Source organism: Nomascus leucogenys, chromosome 15, assembly GCF_006542625.1.
Source record: "Nomascus leucogenys isolate Asia chromosome 15, Asia_NLE_v1, whole genome shotgun sequence".
Taxonomy (NCBI): domain Eukaryota; kingdom Metazoa; phylum Chordata; class Mammalia; order Primates; family Hylobatidae; genus Nomascus; species Nomascus leucogenys.
In genome coordinates this window covers 53,705,609-53,728,844 of record NC_044395.1, presented here as the reverse complement: position 1 = coordinate 53,728,844, position 23,236 = coordinate 53,705,609, and the positions used below count along the sequence as shown (strand labels likewise).

General features: G+C 41.3%; 1 protein-coding gene across 3 annotated transcripts in view; it reads right to left on the bottom strand.

Annotated features, from left to right (window-relative positions):
• Positions 1-23,236, bottom strand: part of PRCP (prolylcarboxypeptidase) — an 80,208-nt gene that overhangs the window by 56,680 nt on the left and 292 nt on the right. The window contains exons 1-2 of one of the 3 annotated variants that reach the window (XM_004093116.3): positions 22,022-22,385; positions 6,651-6,713 (exon numbers count right to left, since the gene is read on the bottom strand). The exons of 1 other annotated variant lie outside the window; for it this stretch is intronic. In XM_004093116.3, the coding sequence (XP_004093164.2) occupies positions 6,651-6,713; positions 22,022-22,189 (231 nt within the window). In that variant the 5' untranslated portion in view covers positions 22,190-22,385. Of the gene's footprint in view, positions 1-6,650; positions 6,714-22,021; positions 22,386-23,236 lie in introns of those variants that run through there. One more of the 3 variants, XM_030828906.1, reaches the window with a different exon arrangement.

The window sequence follows — 23,236 nt, the reverse complement described above, 5'->3', positions numbered from 1 at the left end:
AGCTTGTACCATGAGCCTGGAAAAGCCACAGACACTCAATGCCAGCCAGTGAAAGCAACTGAGAGGGAGGCTGTACCCTGCAAAGCCACAGGGGTGGAGCTGCCCAAGATCATGGGAACCCACCTCTTGCATCAGTGTGACCTGGATGTGAGACCTGGAGTCAAAGGAGATCATTTTGGAGCTTTACAATTTGACTGCCCACTGGATTTCGGACTTGCATGGGGCCTGTAACCCCTTTGTTTTGGCCAATTTCTCCCATTTGGAATGGCTGTATTTACCCAATACCTGTACCCACATTGTATCTAGGAAGTAACTAACTTGCTTTTGATTTTACGGGCTCATAAGCAGAAGGGACTTGCCTTGTCTCAGGTGAGACTTTGGACTGTGGACTTTTGGGTTAATGGTGAAATGAGTTAAGACTTTGGGGGATTGCTAGGAAGGCATGATTGGTTTTGAAATGTGAGGACATGAAATTTGGTGGGGCCAGGGGTGGTATGACATGGTTTGGCTGTGTCCCCACCCAAATCTCAACTTGAATTGTATCTCCCAGAATTCCCACATGTTGTGGGAGGGACCCATGGGGAGGTAATTCAATCATGGGGATCGGTTCCCATGCTATTCTCATGATAGTGAATAAGTCTCATGAGACCTGATGGGTTTATCAGGGGTTTCCACTTTTGCTTCTTCCCCATTGTCATTATGTTAGCTGGTTATTTTGCTCATTAGTTGATGCAGTTTCTTCCTAGCATCAATGGTCTTTACAATTCGGCATGTTTTTGCAGTGGCTGGTACCGGTTGTTCCTTTCCATGTTTAGTGCTTCCTTCAGGAACTCTTATAGGGCAAGCCTGATGGTGACAAAATCTCTCAGCATTTGCTCGTCTATAAAGGATTTTATTTCTCCTTCACTTATGAAGCTTAGTTTGGCTGGATATGAAATTCTGGGTTGAAAATTCTTTTCTTTAAGAATGTTGAATACTGGCCCCCACTCTTGTAGAGTTTCTGCCAAGAGATCTGCTGTTAGTCTGATGGGCTTCCCTTTGTGGGTTACGCAACCTTTCTCTCTGGCTGCCCTTAATATTTTTTCCTTCATTTCAACTTTGGTGAATCTGACAATTGTGTGTCTTGGAGTTGCTCTTCTCAAGGAGTATCTTTGTGGTGTTCTCTGTATTTCCTGAATATGAATGTTGGCCTGCCTTGCTAGGTTTGGGAAGTTCTCCTGGATAATATCCTGGACAGTGTTTCCAACTTGGTTCCATTCTCCCCGTCACTTACAGATACACCAATCAGATGTAGATTTGGTCTTTTCACATAGTCCCATATTTCTTGGAGGCTTTGTTCATTTCTTTTTACTCTTTTTTCTCTAAACTTCTCTTCTCGCTTCATTTCATTTATTTGATCTTCAATCACTGATACCCTTTCTTCCATTTGATCGAATCAGCTGTTGAAGCATGTGCATGCATCACGTAGTTCTTGTGCCATGGTTTTCAGCTCCATCAGGTCATTTAAGGTCTTCTCTACGCTGTTTATTCTAGTTAGCCATTCGTCTAATCTTTTTTCCAGGTTTTTGGCTTCTTTGCAATGGGTTCAAACATCCTCCTTTAGCTCAGAGAAGTTTGTTATTGCAGATCATCTGAAGCCTTCTTCTCTCAACTCGTCAAAGTCATTCTCCATCCAACTTTGTTCCGTTGCTGGCCAGGAGCTGCATTCCTTTGGAGGAGCAGAGGTGCTCTGATTTTTAGAATTTTCAGCTTTTCTGCTCTGGTTTCTCCCCATCTTTGTGGTTTTATCTACCTTTGGTCTTTGATGATGGTGACATACAGATGGGGTTTTGGTGTGGATGTCCTTTCTGTTTGTTAGTTTTCCTTCTAACAGTCGGAATCCTCAGCAGCAGGTCTGTTAGAGTTTGCTGGAGGTCCATTCCATACCCTGTTTGCCTGGGTATCACCAGTGGAGGCTGCAGAACAGCAAATATTGCAGAACGGAAAATGTTGCTGCCTGATCCTTCCTCTGGAAGCTTTCTCTCAGAGGGGCACCTGGTTGTATGAGATGTCAGTCGACCCCTACTGGGAGGTGTCTCCCAGTTAGGCTACTCGGGGGTCAGGGACCCACTTAAGGAGGCAGTGTGTCCATTCTCAGATCTCAAACTCCGTGCTGGGAGAAACACTACTTTCTTCAAAGCTGTCAGACAGGGAACATTTAAGTCTGCAGAAGTTTCTGCTGCCTTATGTTCAGCTATGCCCTGCCCCCAGAGGTGGAGTCTACAGAGGCAGGCAGGCCTCCTTGAGCTGCGGTGGGCACCACCCAGTTCGAGCTTCCCGGCCACTTGGTTTACCTACTCAAGCCTCGGCAATGGCAGACGCCCCTCCTCCAGCCTCATTGCCGCCTTGCAGTTCGATCTCAGACTGCTGTGTTAGCGGTGAGCGAGGCTCTGTGGGCGTGGGATCCTCTGAGCCAGGCACAGGATATAATCTCCTGGTGTGCCATTTGCTAAGACTGTTGGAAAAGCACAGTATTAGGGTGGGAGTGTCCTGATTTTCCAGGTACTGTCTGTCATGGCTTCCCTTGGCTATGAAAGGGAATTCCCTGACCCCTTGCACTTCCCAGGTGAGGCAATGCCCCACCCTGCTCCATGGGCTGCACCCACTGTCTGACAAGCTCCAGTGAGATGAACCCGGTACCTCAGTTGGAAATGCAGAAATCACCCGTCTTCTGCATCACTCATGCTGGGAGCTGTAGACTGGAGCTGTTCCTATTCAGCCATCTTGGAACCTCCCCACTTTGCTCATTTTAGTGTTTAGAAACACAGTCCAAATCAGAAAACCTCAACAAGTCCTGCTATTATGCAAGAGCAAAAATATTGAGAAGGAAAACAAAATGGTAAATAAATAAAAGCCTAAGGAAAACTAGAGAGGAGGAAATGTGTGTTTTTCCCATCTGCCCTTATGGAGGCCAAAAAAAAAAAAAAAAAAAAACCCTCTGCAAGGAATGACTTAATTTTCAAGGGAAAATCTATAAACTGCTAAGCCACTGCCAAGTCCCTTCTCCCACAAACAGAATCATCTTCCTACAATAGGAAGTCATTTTCACTGTGCAATTTTCCCTCCTCTAGACTTGCATGCTTTATGCCTCTCTTGCAATACTTTATACTCATAGTAAAGGCTTCTGCTTCCAGGTCTTACCTTTCCATTATGAGAGAAACACTCTTCTTTTTAAGGCCTTTGTGGTCTAGATCAGGGTTTTATAAAATGGAGGTTGTGATCCTTTTGTAGGTTAGGAATTCATTTAGTAGGTCATATTCAGTATTTTTCCTTAACAAAATTTCATGCTATTCAGCAACCAAGTTACAGAATTTGAAATTATTTCTATCAAGAAATCTTAAAAATCTAAGTGGCCTGAACCATTATGCCCTGGTGAGCGTATTAATTCTTACTTAACAGCCATGTGTGCTCTCTACTTGAGGGACAGCCACCTGTTCAATGTCATTTGAAGATGTAATTACGGTTAGGCAGGCTCACAAAGTAGAGCACAGTTAACATCCAAATGCATGCTACAGACAGTAAGCACTAGGGCATCTAGGGGTAGGACAGCCCCTGCTAGGCTGAGTCAGCAGGGGAAGGTTTCTCTGAAGATGTGGGGTTTAAGCAGGGCCCTGTAAAGCCTGGATTGGACAAAAGGAGAGGAGAAAAAAAAACCATGGTGCCAGCTGGCCTGGACTGAAGCTAAAATAACAGAGGGACTGAAGGGAGTATTATAATAAGTTAGCCTGGAATTATATGGTACAAACTGGTAACCTTGGGAAAGCAAAGAAGGGGCAGAAACTAGGATGGAATCTTGGAAAGGTCTTGGTGATTGACTGGATTTTGGTTTGGATGTGAAGGTGAGAGAACCAGAAAATTCCAAAGTTTTCTATCCCATGTGAACAAGAGAGTACAATTGACCCTTAAACAACAGGGTGATTAGGGGCACTGACCCACCCTCCACAACCCACAAACAGTCAAAAATCTGCCTATAACCTTTGACTCCCAAAAACTTAATAGAACATACTATTGACCAGAAGCCTTACTGATAACATAAAGTCGATTAACACATATTTTGTATATGTATTATATTCTGTACTCTTACTATAAGCTAGGTAAAAATGTTATTAAGTAAATCTTAAGGAAGGGAAAATATATTTATTATTCATTAAGTAGAAGTGGATCATCATAAAGGTCTTTATCCTCTTCTTCACTTTGAGAAGGCTGAACAGGAGGAGGAGAAAGAGGACGGGTTGGTCTTGCTGTCTTGGGGTGGCAGAGGCAGAAGAAGTGGAGGAGGTGAAAGGGGAGACAGAAGAGATGTATTGAAAAAAAATGTGTGTAAGCGGACACGTGCAGTTCAAACCCATGTTGTTCCAGGGTCAACTGTAGTACCATTAACAGTAATGTGAAAAATTCAGAGAAGTTTTAAAAAGAAGTGTTATGTAATAACATTAACATTTGCTGTAGAAGTTTAACCTGTTTTGGACACCTGAGTTGCATTGAGATATCCATATTAGGGACACTAAGCAGTACAGGCAGAATCCCATTCTTTGGGAACTCACTACCTGGGAGGACCAAAGCTGATATTGAGCCAGCTCTTAAAATACTGAAATATTCCATATGAGTTGGAGAAAAACTACCTGTGCAACACCCCCATACACACACACACACACACACACACACACACACACACACACACCTGCCCTACTGCCCCCAGACCCTTTTTTAGATCTCTAGACCGAGGAACCACGGTACTTCAAAAGGCCTCAACTCCATGACTAGCTTCTGTTCTGACCAGCCAGTGCCTATGCCATATTGGTAGCACAATACTGGCAGACTATTGACAAAACCAAGTACTAATGGTAGAAGAATAACTTCAGCTTGAGCCAGTTATTTGTCTGAAGAGCTGATGAAGGCACACATTGAGATACACTGATGGGTGTAGTCCCAGCCCTCAGGCTGCTCACAGTCCAACATATAAATAAAGCAATGCAATCCAGAGTAGCAGCATCGAAGTAGCTATAAAGTGCGGTAAGAGGCACAAAGAGGATAGTAGTCAGTTACCCAGCCCATGGGAGGGAGGCAAAGCAGTTCCTAACAAGAGAAGGTGATACAAGACCTGAGCAGTGAAAGATGAACAGAAGTTTGCTAGGGAGAGAAAGGAGGAAGACAAACCATTCCAAGCACTGTGTAAGCCACAACCCAATATACTGTGTACAAAATAATGAGATGACAAATGTTTAATGTCTGGCACACAGTGTCAATAATAAATAACAATAAATAATAAATATTAGAGTTTTTCTGGCAGATTTATTTCTCTGAATAGGTTTTTAAAGGTTGATCCTAAAATATATTTGCATTGTCTAAGCCTACACTAGCTAAGCAAGGGATGGGCATTCAAGATATCCTGGGAGGCAGGGGTCAGTTTGGAATTTAAAAATAAAGCACGTAAAAATAAATTCACAACATCAATTATTGTTGACTGCACTTGTTAGATGTGTGTAAGCAAAGATGAGACTTGGTGCTGCTGTAGGCCTCTCAGATGCACAGATGAGTGTGACCCAAGGTTGCTTAATGAAATCACAGAAAGTTGGTTGGAAAGTATAAATTCCCATCTCTTTTAAAGGGTTGTTGTTTTTTTAGAAATTAGACTACATAAAAAGGCAAATCAACAGCGTGTTTTAGTCTGCACTGGTCACTGTCATCTAGAGCCAATTGTTCAAGAGGAAGGAACCACTCAACGCCAAGGAGAAGGGAGTCATCACCGCTGCTTTCCAAAATTGTTGTATGAGCTGCTCCCTCAAAGGAAGAGGCCATCAGTGCTCAGGAAGAGGCAGAGATTTCCGACAGTTTTAAAGGACAGTGTCTGCAGCGTGACCCACAGTTCAAGCTGCATAAAAATATAAATACACTGACAAATGATAACAAGTACTTCCTTACTTTCCTATCTGCTGAATCCCAGCCATTGTTTGGGTTGTAGTTCCTGGTTTAAATTAGATTATTTAATCACAATGATGCTGGCCAAACATGCTAGTCATATGCCATCAGGAAAACTTATCAAAAATGTCATTTGCGCTGGGCACGGTGGCTCAGGCCTGTAATCCCAGAACTTTGGGAGGCTGAGGTAGGAGGATCACTTGACCCCAGAAATTCGAGACCAACCTGGGCAACCTGTAGAAACCCCATCTCTACAAAAAAATACAAAAATTAGCCAGGCATGATGGGCATACCTGTAGTCAAGCTACTCAGGAAGCTGAGATGCGAGAATCGATTGAGCCTGGGATGTCGAGGCTGCAGTGAGCCATGATCACACCACTGCACTCCCACCTGGGAGACAGAGTGAGACCCTGTCTCAACAACAACTACAAAAAATCCAGTTGTTTCAAGTCTTAAACACATAAACACACATACTTTTGCACTAATAAAATTTAATCTGTACCAAGGCACCTTTTAAAATCCTTTTTTTCCTCCTTCTGAAGACCACAAATGTTCTGATGTAGTGGAAAGAGAAGGGAATTTGCAGACAGACCTGACTTTCAGTGCCATCTTGGCCATTTATTAGCTACTTAACCAAGTTCATGGCTTTGGGCTTGTTTTCTCAGATGCGGAATGAAAAAAATAACACCTACCAGAGGAGTCTTGTAATGATTTAGTTGGATAACACATATATGCAAGTGCCCAGCAGCAAGGGCCTGCAAGAAGTAAGGGCTTGATTTATTTCTAATATATTTTGCAAGGTATTACTAGCACATACCTCCCAGCTCAAACAATACACATCATCAGTGCTCAATATTGTCATGTGAAAGAAAAAATATGACATAAAACTTCAGCAATTTGTTCTGAGTGGTCACTTAAGAAACCATGACTTGCACAGTAAAATTACTTTTTTAATGGCAGCTATCTTGGAACAGATAACAGAAACAGGGTAGCCTCTTGGTGACAGTGAGAACCTCTTATACACTAAATATGATGTGGCCTGGTATATGACATGCTTTTCTTTTTCCTTTCTGTTCAGTTATAGTCACCAATGCTATGACATGTGTAATATATATTTAATATACATTCCTCATTGTATAAATAACTGAGCTATGAGGAATGGTACATATTGCAGAAATATAACATGAGTGCTTTGGATATTTTATTTTTTAAATAATCTGTGACATCACTTTCATTGTTCCATATGCTGAAGATTATAAATCTACATCTCAAGGGACTATTTATTTCCCCTTAGATGGCAGAATAATACAACTACAATCATGGTCCAAACAGTCAGGCTTCTCATAAATGTGGTTAAGGAGACTAGCTTAAATTTTCAGTCTAATATCCTTTTAAATTACACACTTTATTAAATAGAAGAATGTATTTTTCTTCTAAACAACATGTTAAAAATAAGACCAGTCTCCAGGCTTTTAAAGAAAACAAAATACTTAGGTATGGTTAACTAGATTTGACTCCCTAGTCTAAGAGCTGGTAGACTTTCAAAAGCAGAATGCAAGAGAGGGACATGCAAGGACCTTCCACTCTTCCAAGAGTGAAAGATGAATACATGGCAGTGACCAGTCCATGCAGCATGCATTAGAGACTTTTACACAAACTCTGTAATTTATTCCAAGCCAAATTTTATACACAAGCTGTTGGGAAAGCTTAAAATGGATAATTTGCTCATGGATTGAGCACCAAGCTTCAGGAGACAAAGGTCTATAGTAGTGACTTCACTCCTGCCTCACCAAAGATGTATCCTCCTTTATTCCCTTGGATAGGACCTTTTTGTGATAGTCAATGGAGGTCTCTTAACATCCTTCACTCAATGAATTTATAGAGCTATCCAAAACAACTCATAGTGTTATTTTAGAAGTTATCATAGTCCCCTTCTAATGCTAACATAGTTCCCATTAATTTAAAGCTCTTGTTTCTGTAACACAAAGTCAAAGTCAGAAGAAAGTTCTGTATAATTGAAATCTCCATTATATTTTTGCTGTCCAAAATTACCCAACCTGGTGTTAGGAGAATTAAAATTCTGCTTATTCTTCAACTTTATTACTGTCTAATATGGGTTAATATCTCGAAATCAGCCATGAACTACCTGAATTTTTTTAATTCATAAATTTTTTGACAGGGTCTCATTCTGTCGCCCATGCTGGAGTACAGTGGTGCAATCATAGCTCACTGCAGCCTTGACCTCCTAGGCTCAAGTGATCCTCCTGCCTCAGCCTCCCAAGTAGCTGAGATCACAGGTGCACACCACCATGCCTGGATAATTTTTGTATTTTTTTAAAGACAGGGTCTTGCTTTCTTGCTCATGCTAGTCTCAAACTCCTGGTCTCAAGTGATCCTCCTACCTCAGCCTCTCAAAGTGCTGGAATTACAGGTGTGAACCAACATGCTTGGTTGAACTACATGAATTAAATATGAGCCATGAATTGTAAAGCCTTCTGTCTATTTCTGAAATATAGAGGCAACATGGTACAAGGGCTGTGATGTTGACAGAGCCACGTTTAAATCCTGGCTCTATCACTTATCAGCTGTGCAATCATGCATAAATCACTTCAGCCTCTGAGCCCTTTTTCCTCTATAAAATTGTAGTAACTCCCTACAGGGTAAAAGATAAATATGCACTTATTCAGTGTCATCACAAGATGAATACAAAACAACCATACTCTGATCAACTGTGTTCTGTCCCACACCATCTCAACACCAAGCTATGCTCTTAAAGTCAATGAAAGCTACAGAGAAGGAATATCCATACCGTGTGTATGTAAATGGAAATAATGACAATACTGACCTCACAGTGTTGGAAGCCCACCTCCAAGGTCATCATCTTTGACCCCCCCATCTCAGTCTTACTGACCTCTTTTCAGTTCCTCCAGCACAGCCTGGTCTTTCCTACCTTAGGATCCTGTACGTGATATACCTTCTACCTTGACAGAAATCTTTATCATCTCCCTTCTTCTAGTTCACTCCTAATCATCTTTCTGGTCTCTCCTTTAACATCATTGCCATCTATAGGATTCTCTAATACTCCAGACTTAGGACCCCATTATAGACATCTCATACTTCCTTAAAGCATACATCACACCTACAATTACTTGTGACTATCTTCTTTCTCAATAAACTGTAAGCTGCATGAGGCCTATGTTTGCTCTCCATTTATCCCTAGCTATTAACTTGGAGTATGGCACAAAGGAAGAGTTCAACAAATATTTTTAAATGAATGTATGACTGTGCTGTTTTACTGTGTAACTGTTAGATATTATATCAACTATCGTAGAGTGATACTTCATTGTTATCTGTTGGGGCTCAGAAAACAATACCCCAAAGTATTGATACTATGTCAACTATCATAGAGTGATACTTACTGTTATCAAAGTATTGTTCCTTGGGAGTACTTTGAACTGAAGAACACTGGAAGAGTCTCAGAAGCAAAGTCTCTTTCTGACCCTCTTCTGTCTTTCTCTCTCCTGCTCCTCTTTCTCCCCCAAGGCAGGTCATAGAAACTAGGACCTTCTTCCCGAAAGCCAGCCATGAAGCCTAAAAATATTAAATCTAACCTTCCCCTTCCTTTCTGTATAGGAGCTGGCTAGAAAGAAATTATCTGAACTACCTTGTCCCATAGTTGACCTTAAGACCTTCATTCCAAAAGGGGTCTGACGCTATATCCAGGAGGAAAGAATGCCACACAGAGACCAAGAAGAATCAGAACAGATAGACCTTGATGACTTTCCCCATTCAGACTATTACCACTAGGCTCATTCCCTTTTTGTTTCATCACTTTTCTACAGGACTGTCCATTCTTCATCAAACATAAGCCTAAAAATGAAGAGTTTCCCCTGAGTTTTTTGGATCTTCATTTCTGAAGACTCCCATATCACATAAAACTGTGCTTAAATAAACTTGTTATGCTTTTCTCTTGTTAACCTGTATTTTATTATAGGAGCATTGACCATGACCCTTATGATGGGTGAGAAAAAGTATCACACCTTTCTGCCCATACATACCATACAACCAAATTGCAGGGCTGCTCAGAGAAAAGCTTCTAAGGAAATCTGCCTTTAACAAATCTGTTTTCTCCTAACCCATGTGGGAAATCTGCACAATATGAGCAGCAGGAAAGACAGCATCGTGGGCTTGACAGAGACACGGCTGCTGCTTCTCTCCAGCCGCAGCACCACAGGGCAACTTGAACTAACATGTATGCCACAGAAAGTAAGGATTTACAAATATACACAGTTAACTGGCTTCCATTTGCAAATGAAAAACCGAAATCATAAAAAGCTTACTTTAACACTCTAATAATAAATACAGGTGGTACACAATTACCACAGAAGTAGCCTGTAAGGAGACATTCTTCTTGTTGTGTTCATTCTCCATCCCAGCCCTCGCCCATACACAAAACAAAGAAAAAACAAGAAATGCAGCATTCCCTCCCTTAATCCTTTCTCTGTAGATATGTTGGGAGAAGGAAAAGCACAAACTTCTAGCCACAGCTTCCAGAGCACCAAAATAAGAAAATTAAAACAGGTAGGTCTGTCTTTATCTGACATTCTGTCGTGCTCTCCAAAGGATGTGAGACAGCTAGGATCCAAGTTTCCTCACCCTTCCCCTCCTCCATATACACACACCTTCCTTACCTCAGTGTGTAGAAAAATGGGAGAGAAGGAGGGGGAAAGATAGAGATTCATCAGATTTGTGAAAACAATACTCTAGGAAAAACAATGTCACATGTGCTATGGAGGAGTATGGATGTTTACAAGACAGGATTCCTGCTTTAAATGTAGAATAAGAGAGGAGTATAAAAGATTATGTATAACACAAGGCTAGAATAAGACATGTGCCATAAAAGTACAAAAAAAGATTTGACCAATCACACACTGTCCAGATTTAAAAATGGGCTGGGTGCAGTGGCTCCCACCTGTAATCCCAACACTTTGTGAGGTACAGGTGGAAAGATCACTTGAGGCCAGAAGTTCAAGACCAGCCTGGGCAACAGAGCAAGACCCCATTTCTTTTTAAAAAAAAAAAATAGCCAGGCATGGTGGCACATGCCTTTAGTCTCAGCTACTCAAGAGCCTGAGGCAGGAGGTTCACCTGAGCCCAGGAGTTTGAGGCCAAGTCTGCAGTGAGCTATGATCACAGCACTGCACTCCAGCTTGGGTGACAGAGCAAGATCTGTCTCAAAAAAAAAACCAACAAAATAAAAAAGAGGAAGAAGAAGAAGGAGAAGGAGGAGGGATGGAGGAAGGAGGAGGATGAAGAGAAAGAAACAAGAGGAAGAGGAAGTGAGAAGAAGAAGGAGAAGGAGGACAGCTCCTGGAGGAGGCAGAGGCAGAAGCAGCAGAGGAAGCTGCAGAAGAAGCAGCAGAAGATATAGCAGCAGGAGCAGCAGAAGGAGAAGAAAAAAAGCAGCTCCTGGAGGAGGCAGTGTTAGAGGTAGGGGTTAAAAAAAGGAATGGGATTGATAAAAGAGGTAAGGCCCATGGGAGAGATTCCAGGCAAAGGGAACAATGTAGATTAACGCATAGACAGGAAAGGAATGGGCATATGTGGTGAATAGATAAGCAAAATGGAAAGGCAGTTAGGGCCATAGATTGGAAGGCCTTAAATGCTACAGGATTTTGTTCTTAATAAAGCAAACAATAAAAAGTTGTTGCAGTTTCTGAAAAGAACAGTGATTCAACTGGAGGAGAAGTGATTTATGTGACAACCCATGACAGCTGTACTGGAGGGGGAACTGCAGGAAGCTAGGAGGACCAACTGGTTTACTCTTCTAGTAGTCAGGGGAGGCGGTAATACGGGCTGCAACAAGGGGCTGTAATCCCTTGCATGCAATTCTCACTACCCAGGCCTCTCTCACCTTGTTGTTCTCAGTTGGCAAAAGTGCAATTCACCAACTCCACAACCATACCCAAGAAACTGAATGCAGCTAGAGAAACATACAGCCACATCAAATGTGGCTTACTAACTTACCTAACAGTTACATCAAATGGCCTTACAAAGTTACAAAAGCTGCCCTGCAATCAAACCATATGCCCCTAGTGCATTTACTTTCCTTCTCTGCTAGAGGAGCATTTCTGTTCTCTCCCCTTCTCATTCTCGGCTGCTGACCTTCCATCTTATTTTGCAGGGAAAAGAGAAGCATTCTGAAAAACAGCACACAAGCTCTCACTACCATACCACCTTCTTACCTTCATCTGTGCCTACATGATGTGCCTAACCTAGTTGACTATGGTCAAACTGTTCATGCTCTTGTTTTTTCACTAGATCCCATTTCTTCTTGCCTAAGATATCCCACTAGCAATTCTATTTCTTTCTTGTTCCGTCACTTTCTCACTCTCTCGGCTCATTTCCCTTAGCATACATTCGATTATTTCTCCCATCTTAAAGATGGGAACCCTTTTCCCCTCCATCTACCACACCATATTTCTGCTCCCCTTCACAGCAAAATTCCTCAAAAGATTACCACACTCGTGGTCTCGATTCAGCTTCTACCATTTTCTCTTGCATCCACTCCAATGAGGCTTTCGCCTCCACCCACCCTCCGAGGAAATTGCTGTCAAGGTCACCATAACCTCCACATTGCTAAATCAAGTGGCCAATTCCCAGTCATTTATCTAGGCACTATTGGTTACCTTCTTATGGAAATACTTTTTTCATTAAGTAATCAGGGTATCACAGCCTCCTGGTTTTCCTCCTCCAACTGTTCCTTCTCAGTCTCCTTAATTGGTTCCCCATTTCCCTGACTTCCAAATATGCAGTGTTGAGAAGATCACCGTTAAAAGAAAAGATCATCTTCACTAACTCCTTTGTTCTTCTCTTCCAATCTCATGGTTTTACATATCATCTGTATACTAACAGCTTCAAATTTGTATTACTTGCCCCACCTTTCTTCTAAATTCTTGACACAATACCATTTCTGAAACCAAGTTCCTCTTCTCCTTCCTTCCCCAAACCTACTCCTTCTGCAGCTTTCCCCTTCTTCGTAAATGACAACTCCAACCTTCTAACTGCTCAGGCAAAAAACCTTGGAGTCATCTTCAATTCTTTATCTCACAACCTACATCTGATTCATCAACTATACCTCTCAGCTACACCTTCAAAAATACCCAGAATCTGAGCACTTCTCAGCCTCCACCACTACCACACTAATCCAAGCCACCATCATCTCTAATCTGAAATTTTGCAACAACCTGGTCTTTCTGTTTTCCCCCTTTCCCCTCCATAGTCTATTCTCAACACAATAGCCAAAGTGTTTCTTAAGATTTATTAATCAGAGTATGTCATTCTTCTGCCCCTAAAGCTCCAAAGGCTTCTCATCTCATTCTGATTTACAGCCAAATTCCTTACAATGGCCCAGATGTCCCTGCATTATCTGGCTCCCTGAACCTCCTTTCTGTCCTCCTCTATTACTCTCTCCCTGGGGCATGTCCCTCCAGACATACCATCCTCCCTACAGTTCCTCCCACTGGGCACACACCTACCTCAGGGTTTTTGCACTTGACTTTCCCTGCCTAGACATTCCCTGTGCCTAGAATGTTTTTCCCCATGCCTAGAATGCTCTTTCCCCAGTGCTTCGAATATAGTAGGCACCTAATAAAAAATTAGGTAAATGAATTTAGACACACATTGAACATTCATTTTCTATTTTGCTTTTTTCATTTATTATTAATGCATAAACATTTTATCACATTGTCAGACTACTTTAAGACCATAATTTTTCGGGCTAACAATATTCCATTTTATAGACATACCACAAGTTATTTACAATTTGGGACTGAAAAACCAGGATATTTACAAATGGGATATTTTGGATGTTTCTTCCTTTGATATTTCTGAACTTCACTTCGCTTTTAGAAGTGAATCTACTAGTGAGAATATGTACCTCACAGGATTGTTGTAAAGGCTGAATATGAACTAATAAGTGGACACAGAGACATCAGTTTTGTTACTACTGCTTAGATTACAGAGACATCATGATGTCAATGAAAGATCATAGATCTTGAAAGAAACAGATAAAAACACGACTCAAAATATTGTCCTTTAATAGCTTAAGACACTTAACCTCTATGAGCTTCATTTAAACCATCTATTTCAAAAAGTGATTATATTAATAATAATTAAGAGATGTAAAAGAGTTTAGCATAATATTGAGCTCAGAGTAGATAATAAATGTTCATTCATTCACTTCTCACAAACAATACCTAGAGTTTTTTAAACTGTGAACCAGAAAGAAAAAAATATTTTTATAAATTATCCGATTACATACATACTGTTAAATAGATAATAAAAATTTTCAGTAGAATTATTCTTTTTAATTAACAATTACTCAACACTTACCAAAGCACACTTAAGATTACAAAACTGTATCAGTTTTGTTTCTTTTATTACAATAAAGATAGGCAAAACAATTATTTTTAATTACTGAATGATGGTATCAATAAATAAGTTCCTTTTTATCATGTGCTTTAACGTATATACATAACAGGACAATAAACTATTATAATGATGACAAGTTAAGCAAGAAAATATTTTAAAAATTCACCTCACTTCAGGGCTATTTCTTGAAGCAATCCGTGTGTTGGAGTCAGATGAATGCCAAGACATTACAAAATTTTCAGTGTTTTCCATGTTGTTTAGATATAAGTTTGAGTATATGCAATTGGAATGGTCAACAAGTACAATTTGAACTCCTTCAGGATATAGTCATCTCTGCCTGGCCAGGACCTAGCCCAGTGCCTGACATATAAAAGACATCAGATCAGCACTGAGTAGGTAGGTAGGTGGGTGGGTTAAGTGACTGATTGAGTATGGTAGTCATTAGTGCTGTCTCACAAAGCCAGTACTTTTTGTCTCCCTACCCTGTGATTGGGTACAGTCATTTAACCAGTTCTAGCCAAGGAATTGTGAGAAGCGACATAAGTAATTTCCATTTTGGAGCATTTATATGAGATCTTCCATGTTCTTTTTCCACTGCTAAGTGTTCATGAAAGCATATGCTAAAAAGGAAACCCCGATCAGCCACTTAGTCTCTGAGTCAAAGCAGGAGCACAGCTCCCTGCTCAGTCAATTGGAAGTTTATGATAGTAAGGGTCATACATTTTGTTAGGTTAAGTGACCGAAATTTATAAATTTTACTATAGCAGCAAAACCTGACCTATCCTGGATAATACAAGCAAAGTAACAACATTCATTTCATAACTAGAAATTCATCAGAGTTTAATTTCAGAAAAACAAAATGGTACAGGTAAGCAGTATAGCTCAGTATAATAATTTAACCTCTCTGTATGATAGTTCTCTTGCTCATCGAGTTTGATGGCTCCTGCCTGTAATCCTAGCACTTTGGGAGACCAAGGTAAGAGGATTGCTTGAGGACAAGAGTTCAAGACCAGCATGGGCAACATAACGAGATCCCATCTCTACAAAAAGATTAAAAAATTAGCCAGGCATTGTGGTGTACACCTGTAGTCCCAGCTACCTGGGATGCTGAGGTGGGAGGATCACTTGAGCCCAGAGGTTCAAGGCTGTAGTGAGCTATGATCACATGGCTGCACTCCAGCCTGAGTGACAGCAAGATCCTGTCTAAAAACAAACAAACAAAAAGGATAGTTCTCTTGCCTACAAAATGGAATAATAGCATCTACCTCACAGAACAGTAATACGGATTAAATAAGTGAATGTCTATTAAGTACTTAGGATAATATTTAGGGTATTTGAAGCTTTCAATAAATGGTAGTAAATTACTATCATTAATAATGCATTAGACACATTTACACTACATATATAATTTTACTTTCTTACTCCTTATTCATTTTAATTTATGGCCAATTTTTTCAATTCATAATATCTTTATTAAGAAGTACCATATCCTGTCAGAACCACATAAAAAAATAAAAAGAAGTACCATCCAAGGCACTAGGAATGAAGACAAATAAGATCTACCATCAAGGTATTCTCCTTACCTACGATTCTCCTTTCTTCTCCAATAGACCCACAACCAAGCAAACTTTAAAATCATAAACACAATGTTTTATTACATTATAATATAGATCAACTATGCAATATTATAAATATTGTATCAATTGAAGAGGTGATTACTTTTTAATTTAAAAACATTTTATATGTTATGGGTCTGTGTCTTATTCAAAGTCAAGATAATAAAGTTGTTTAGGTCCAATTCACCAAAGGCAATTAACGTTATGGCAAAAAACGAAACTTGTACCCACATTCCCACTGTTCCTAACGCAGTGCCCTATAAACAGGAGGCACTCAGTGAACAGAATTATAGGTATATCAGAGATCAGCAGATCCAATCCATTTATCTTACAAATTAGTACAATCAGATCTAGAGGGTTAGGCAACTTGCCCAAGAGTATGATGTGAGTTAGTGGCAGGGCTGATCCTAGAACCCAAACTTTGAAAATGTTTTAAAAGTCTAAATTCTCTAAAGCACAAAGTTCCTGCAATATGCTGACAGAGGAATATAAACAAGACAGTGAAAAACCTTAAGTTAATTTTTATTGAAATTAGATTTTAGCATTAGCTAGTAAGAAACTTAAAACTCAGCTATCAGAAAGACAGTGTTAGATTTACTGTTGTTATCAAGAGAAGAAGGTACTTCCAAAAACCTAAAAGGGTAAATTCATTACCATATTTCCCCCCAACACTTTATCAACACTTAAAATAGCATAGAAAGAAAAACAGAAATAGTTTCATATGCTTCTTTTTATGTACAGAATCTTGTGTGAAAAGAATGATTTTAAGCAAGAAAAAAGGTTAATTCCTAGGCCACAAGTCTGTTAAAGTATTGATTATTTTAGTCCTATTGATTTTAAAAGTGAAGGGGTTAATTAAAGCCATGCACATTAGGAAACTGCAAGATAAAAATAATGTTTATCATTTATTGTTTACTAAGTGTTATGCACTGTGCTAAATATGCACTTTACACATACCACTTCTTTTTACAACAAACTTACAGGATAGGTAATATAATTATCTCCATTTTGCTGATTATGAAAATAGGGGCTGCCTCTGAGTAACTTAGGTAGTGACAGAAACAGAACTTGTTCTCAAACCTGTTTGCCTCTCAATAATATGCTTTGGGTTTTGTTGTAGTTGTTTTTTACTTTTTTGTAGAGACAGGGGGTCTCACTATGTTGCCCAATCTGGTCTCTAGCTCCCGGCCTCAAGTGATCCTCCTAGCCTCTCAAAATGCTAGGATTACAGGTGTGAGCTACCACACCCAGTACTAAAAGCTGTGCTTTTAACCACCCTCCTGTTCAAGCTCTATCAAGTTTCTGACCCTCTATAATTTAGATCAAGGTCAATCCATCATATCTAAGGGGAAGGCTACATGATCTCTAAGGCCCCTTCTAAAAAAGATTCTGTGTCACCAAACACATAAATCAGTTCTGAATTCACACAATATTTCTGACAGGACACTCCAGACCTAAGGGGAAGGCCATCAATAGATGAACAGATAAGAAGAGGAGAAAGGGGAAGAAAAATTTAAAAGAGGAAGAGAAAGATCTTTATCAACATGCCCTACAAGGTGCCTAACATAGCTAGACATAACATTTTAGTAGACATCAGGGCCACTGTGACAAAAGTGGGAAAGGGGAACCTAGAACAGGAATTGAAAGCGGAACTATAAAGGATGTACGTAAATTTAAATAGCTTAGCCCACTGATGTGATCCCCTCACAGCAGATGAGGAAGGAGCTGCAGGAGTCAGTGACCATGAGCTCAATGCTGGGCCAAAACACAGACTTCTAACAGAAACAATGATCAGCAGTTAAATAGGAATAGCTGTGTACTAAATTTTCAGAAGTGGCATTACCACTATTGTCATGCATTTGGATGAGAGTGAATTTTCAGGACAGAGTTGTGAAGGAACTAGCACTTGTTCCATTAAGTTGTTTAAATTCCTACCATGTTCTATGCACCATCCATTTGGCTTTCATTTGTTACCACACTGAACTCTGACAACAACCTTGGTGGATGTGATGATTAATTTTATATGCCAACTTTATAGGCCATGGTACCTGGCTATTTGGTCAAATATCATTCTAGATGTTTTTGTGAAGGTATTTTTTGGATGAGATTAACATTTAAATCAGCGGACTTTAAATCAGTGGACTTTACCCTCCATAATTTGGGTGGGCCTTATCTAATCAGTTTAAGGCCTTAATAGAACAAAGTTTGACTTCCCCTCACTTTGGGAGGCCAAGGCAGGTGGATCACTTGAGGTCAGGAATTCAAGACCAGCCTGGCCAACATGGTAAAACCCTGTCTGTATTTTAAAAACTGCAAAAATTAGCCAGGTGTGGTGGTGGGCACCTGTAATCCTAGCTACTCGGCAGGCTAAGGCAGTGGAATCACTTGAATCCGGGAGGCAGAGGTTGCAGTGAGCCGAGATCTCGCCACTGCACCCCAGCCTGGGCAACAGAACAAGACTCCACCTCAAAAAAAAAAACAAGACTGACTTCCCCTAAGCCAGAAGAAATTCTGCAGCAGAATGCCCGTGCATCCAAACTGCAACCCTTCCCTGGGTTTCCAGCCTCCAACCTACACTGAAGATTTTGGATTTACTAAGCCTCCACAATTGCATGAGCCAATTCCTTAATAAAAATCTCTCTTGTAAAGAGAGAAACACACAGACACACACCCTAATACAATAGATATTGCTCCCAATTTTACCACTGACAGGACCGATTCTCCCTCTTCACTACATCACACACTAAAATGTGTGATTCGGGACTCACATTCTAGCCTGAGGGGCTCAGGTGGGAGGTACAAGGTAATAAGCATGCAACATTGTAACCATAAGCCACACATTCCAGAGAGCCCTTTATGACACTGATACCACACATACTACACATGCACCCAGAGCCTCGATGTGCCCAAGTGATGTACTATCCTTTCTCTGGTCTCCTAATTCAGTTATTTCAGGTAAAAGAAATCAAATATTCCTACCTAAATCACTATTTGAAGACTTTGAAAAAGTTGGAAAAAATAATTAGTAAAGAATTAAAGTAAAAGATAAAAAGAAAAATAAAAAATGATTTGTGACAATTAAATGATGGTAGTCTTTGCTTTGTTTAGGTTCTTTTTGGATAATCATGCATTCACTCTCTCAACAACTATTTATTTTGTGCTTTATACTTTTTTATAGGCTCTTCTAGGTATTGTAGAGTACTAACTAGCTGGAGGGACACATACAATATAGTAAATGTGCAGGATGAAAAAAGACCAACTAAATTGCCTTAAAGAAGTCAAAGATTAACAGAAGAGGTGAGACATTTCTGCTGGAATAGAAGTATGAGTTTAAATAGTGGGGAAGAGGGATGGTATTCCAGACAGAATTTCTGACACAGTAGAAGTCACTTGAGTCTGTTAGGTTGCTAAAAGTGGGACCTGGGATGGGGCATTATGGCAGAATATAAAGTTGGAACGACTAGCTAGGGTTACATAGTAAGGAACAATGGATTCCCACGCCAAGGTGTTTGGCCTTTACCCTGCAATCAGAGTTATGAAGAATTTCTAAGCAGGGGAGGGATAAGGCCATGGGCTAAGCCTTTTTAGAGACCACTCCATAAAACCACATCCTTTATATACATAGAAGGACAGCTGGGTCCAGCTTGGTCACTGGGGCAGATATAACCACAGGTAAATCATTATAAAGTTTAATAAAAATTAAACCTTGAGTAAAAACTAAGCCTTACAGTTTTAATAATAAGTTTATTATTAGGAGGCATCGAAGTATTTCATGTGCTCTAACTAAAAAAGTTAAAGTTGAGTTTACACATAGTCCCAACTAAACATCAATGGTTCAGAAATTGGCAACTAGTATAATTATAATTATACAATAAATACATATGTAAAAGTTTTCCTCAGAAAACGAAATAAAACTCAATTGGAATTGATAGAAGAAAAATTATTATTATGGTAATAAATACATATGTGGAATCTGTATCCTAAAATATAAATCGAATATAAGCCAGTGGACAAAATGTGGCTGAATAAAGCTGGACTTCACATATCATCAAAAATGGAAAAAGAAACAGTGTTGAATTATATTTCTAAGGAGTGTAGTGGCCAAGAAAGGAATCTACAATAAAGGAACATAAATTAGGAACTAAGGTACTAACAAATCATTTGTTCCCTTCCACCCTTTCATTCTTTCACTCTCTTCTTTTCTGCTGATAGTTCTCTTTTTCATCAATCCCAATGGGATTTTAGAGATCTTCCATTCCAACAGTCCTCCCCCCGTTTTACTTTAGCAGTTGAGTTCTGCAAATAGTTGTATATAAAATCCCAGCATATAAAACAGATAAAAGCTGAAAGAGATCCAAGAGAGGGTACTAGACCACCTAATTTGGCCTCCACTTCAGCCTTCATCCACTTTCCCTCCGAAACAGCTCCCCAAAGAGCCCTTAATTTTCCTCAGTAAACTGTAAAACACATTGGTCCTTGTCCCAACTCTCCTAATTTACAAATGAGGAAATTATGCCCTAGAGAATTAATTTAAGGGAGTTGTCTGAGAAAAAAGACTATTTCCTGGTACCCCTGCTAAAATTAAAATGTTTTCTCTTCCTCATAAACTTGAACTCAAACGTCTGGGTTAAAAATTGTTTCTTGGCTGGACGCAGTGGCACACGCCTGCAATCCCAGCCCTTTGGGAGGCCAAGGCAGGGGCACTGCTTGAGCCCGGAAGTTCAAGACCAGCCTAGGCAACATGACAAAACCCCATCTCTATTTTTAAAAATAAAATTTTTTTTAAATCATTTCTAAGTTATTGTGGAAATCTATGACATCCCTCTACCACAAATTACCACTCAAAATTCACATAAGGGCTGGGCTCAGTGGCTCACGCCTGTAATCCCAACACTTTTGGAGATTATTGAGCCCACAAGTTCAAGACTAACCTGGGCAACATAGTGAGCCTTGTCTCTACACAATCAACAACAACAAAATCTCACATAGGTCTATAACCACATATTATATGAATGCCTACTTGAGGCCAGATACTCTGCTAAGAACACGTTATCTGCTCTCATTTAACCATCACCACAAACCCCAAGAGATCAAGGAACTAGGCTCACAGAAGTACTGTAACCTGCCCAAGGTCACAGAGCTAGCAGGGTGGAATCCAGTTCTATCTGACTCCTAAAGCCAAGCTTCAGACCCTTGCACTCTTTCTAATCCCAACCTTTTCCAAATCTTTTCCTGTTTTTACACAGGCTTCAGAAATGCTGAACTGTAAGGATTCCTTGCCATTTCACAGAGGATGTACTTTTCCATCAAGACCTGTGGGGGAATGCCTCATGCTGCAGCCAAGCACAAAGGCATCAAGCCTAAAAACCTCTAAGTTCACGATACAGACCATAGAAAGGCTAGTCCCCACCCCCACCACAAACTCCTACAACTCCTTTTACAAGTATAGGCTACATACATTCAGTCTTATGGGGAATAGGGACTGTCAACAATTCTTAATAATAGGGTTACAAAATCAGCTCTGAGCTGACCCCTTATGAGAGGCTGGCTTTTAGGATGGATAACTATCCAACATTATCTAATAGGTAAAGATATTAGAATTTGTATTTAGGGCTGCCTTGGGGCAAAGGATGACTATCACCGCAGACTAGGTACCAGAGCTGGCATTTAATAATTTGAATTTGAGGGAAGGTCAAGGGAGTTCGGATTGGGGCACCCTCTGGGAGCAGGGGGAGTTGAAGTGATTGTCGTGTCCAATTACAGAAAAGCCTGAATCAAGAGTATGGAGCCAAAACTACTACCAAATTATTGGTAATGGGGGGAGAAAATTTAAACAGAACTGGGATTTGGGACCATCTGCTGGTTGGTCACTTCTGGAAGATGTGAGCCAAAGACCAAACAGATCCTAGGCATCAAGGGGTGTGAATTTCGAGGTGGGCTCCGTTGCCCGGGCTCTGAGGGTCAGGGTTCCCGGCGGTTGGGCCTGGGACGGCGAAGCCCCCGCTCCCCCTTACCTTCTGTTGGAAGTAGAGAACCGAATAGTTCTTGGCTACAGCCGGGAGGGATGTGGGGTTGGTTGGCAAGTGTAGGCTGCCGAGGGCCCTTAAGGCCGGCCGGAGGGCTATGGTGGCCCAGGGCGCCAGAAAAGACAGAAGCAGGAGCAGGAGGGCTCGGCGGCCCATGGCTCTGGCTGGAGACTGCAGTGCGGGTGGGAGGGCGAAAAGGAGGCCAGCAGAAGCGCACAGGCTAAGCCCTGCCCAGCCTGCAGCTCCGCCTGCCGCAAAACAGCTCCTCCCGGGGGAAACCCAAAGCCAGCCAGCTCCTCAGAGACGCCGCCCAAGCCGGGTCACCACAGCCACTCCGCCCCAATCCCCGAGGACACCGCCTCCACTCCACTTTCCTCTTGTGCCATCTGCTCCTTAGCACTCACCTTCATTGCGGTCACACCCCAAGTCTGCCCTTATCATGCTAGGGCCTCTTCCTACCTCATCGCTGTAGCCCATGCTTTATCTATAGCGCCCCCGAAGCCCACCTGTCCTTCAGGTCACCCAATATCCCTACCATTATCATCACCGCCAAACCCTGCCCTGGCCGCCTCAATTCCATTGCGACACCTCCTGTCTTCCGCAAATCCTACATAATGGCAATAACAGCTACTATGACAATTTATTGAAGGTTCACTACAGGCCAGTGTATCACGAGGCAGGGAGGCACAAGCATCATCTCCTCTAACTCAATCGTCACAGCAATCTTGTGCGTCGTATATGATTGTTATTCCCATCTACAGATGTGGAAACTGAGGCTCAGAGAGGTGCAGGAACTTGCACTAGATCACTCAGCAGTGAACGGAGCACGTCGTCGCAGACCGCTGGGTCCAGCTCCAAAGACTGTGCTCCTTGCACCCACCTCCATCATGGAGCCTAACCATTCCCTATGATACTCCGTTCTTGGGTCACCCCAAAACTGTGTTGCTCGCACAACCCATCCATTACACAGGTCGCCCCGGGTCCACATCGCCCCTAAATCCCGCCAGGTCCCGGTCTCTTCTTTCAAGTAACGCCCCCTTTCTTCTCCGGCACCCGAAAACCCACTCCGCGCTCCACCTCCCTCCTGCCTCCTGCCACCGCCCCCTTCCTCCCTCCTCCCATGGGTAGTGCTAGCCCCTAGGACAGCGCCGGGTCTGGCTTCCAAAGCTCCCTCAACCCTCTTCATCCGGCTTCCATTCCCTC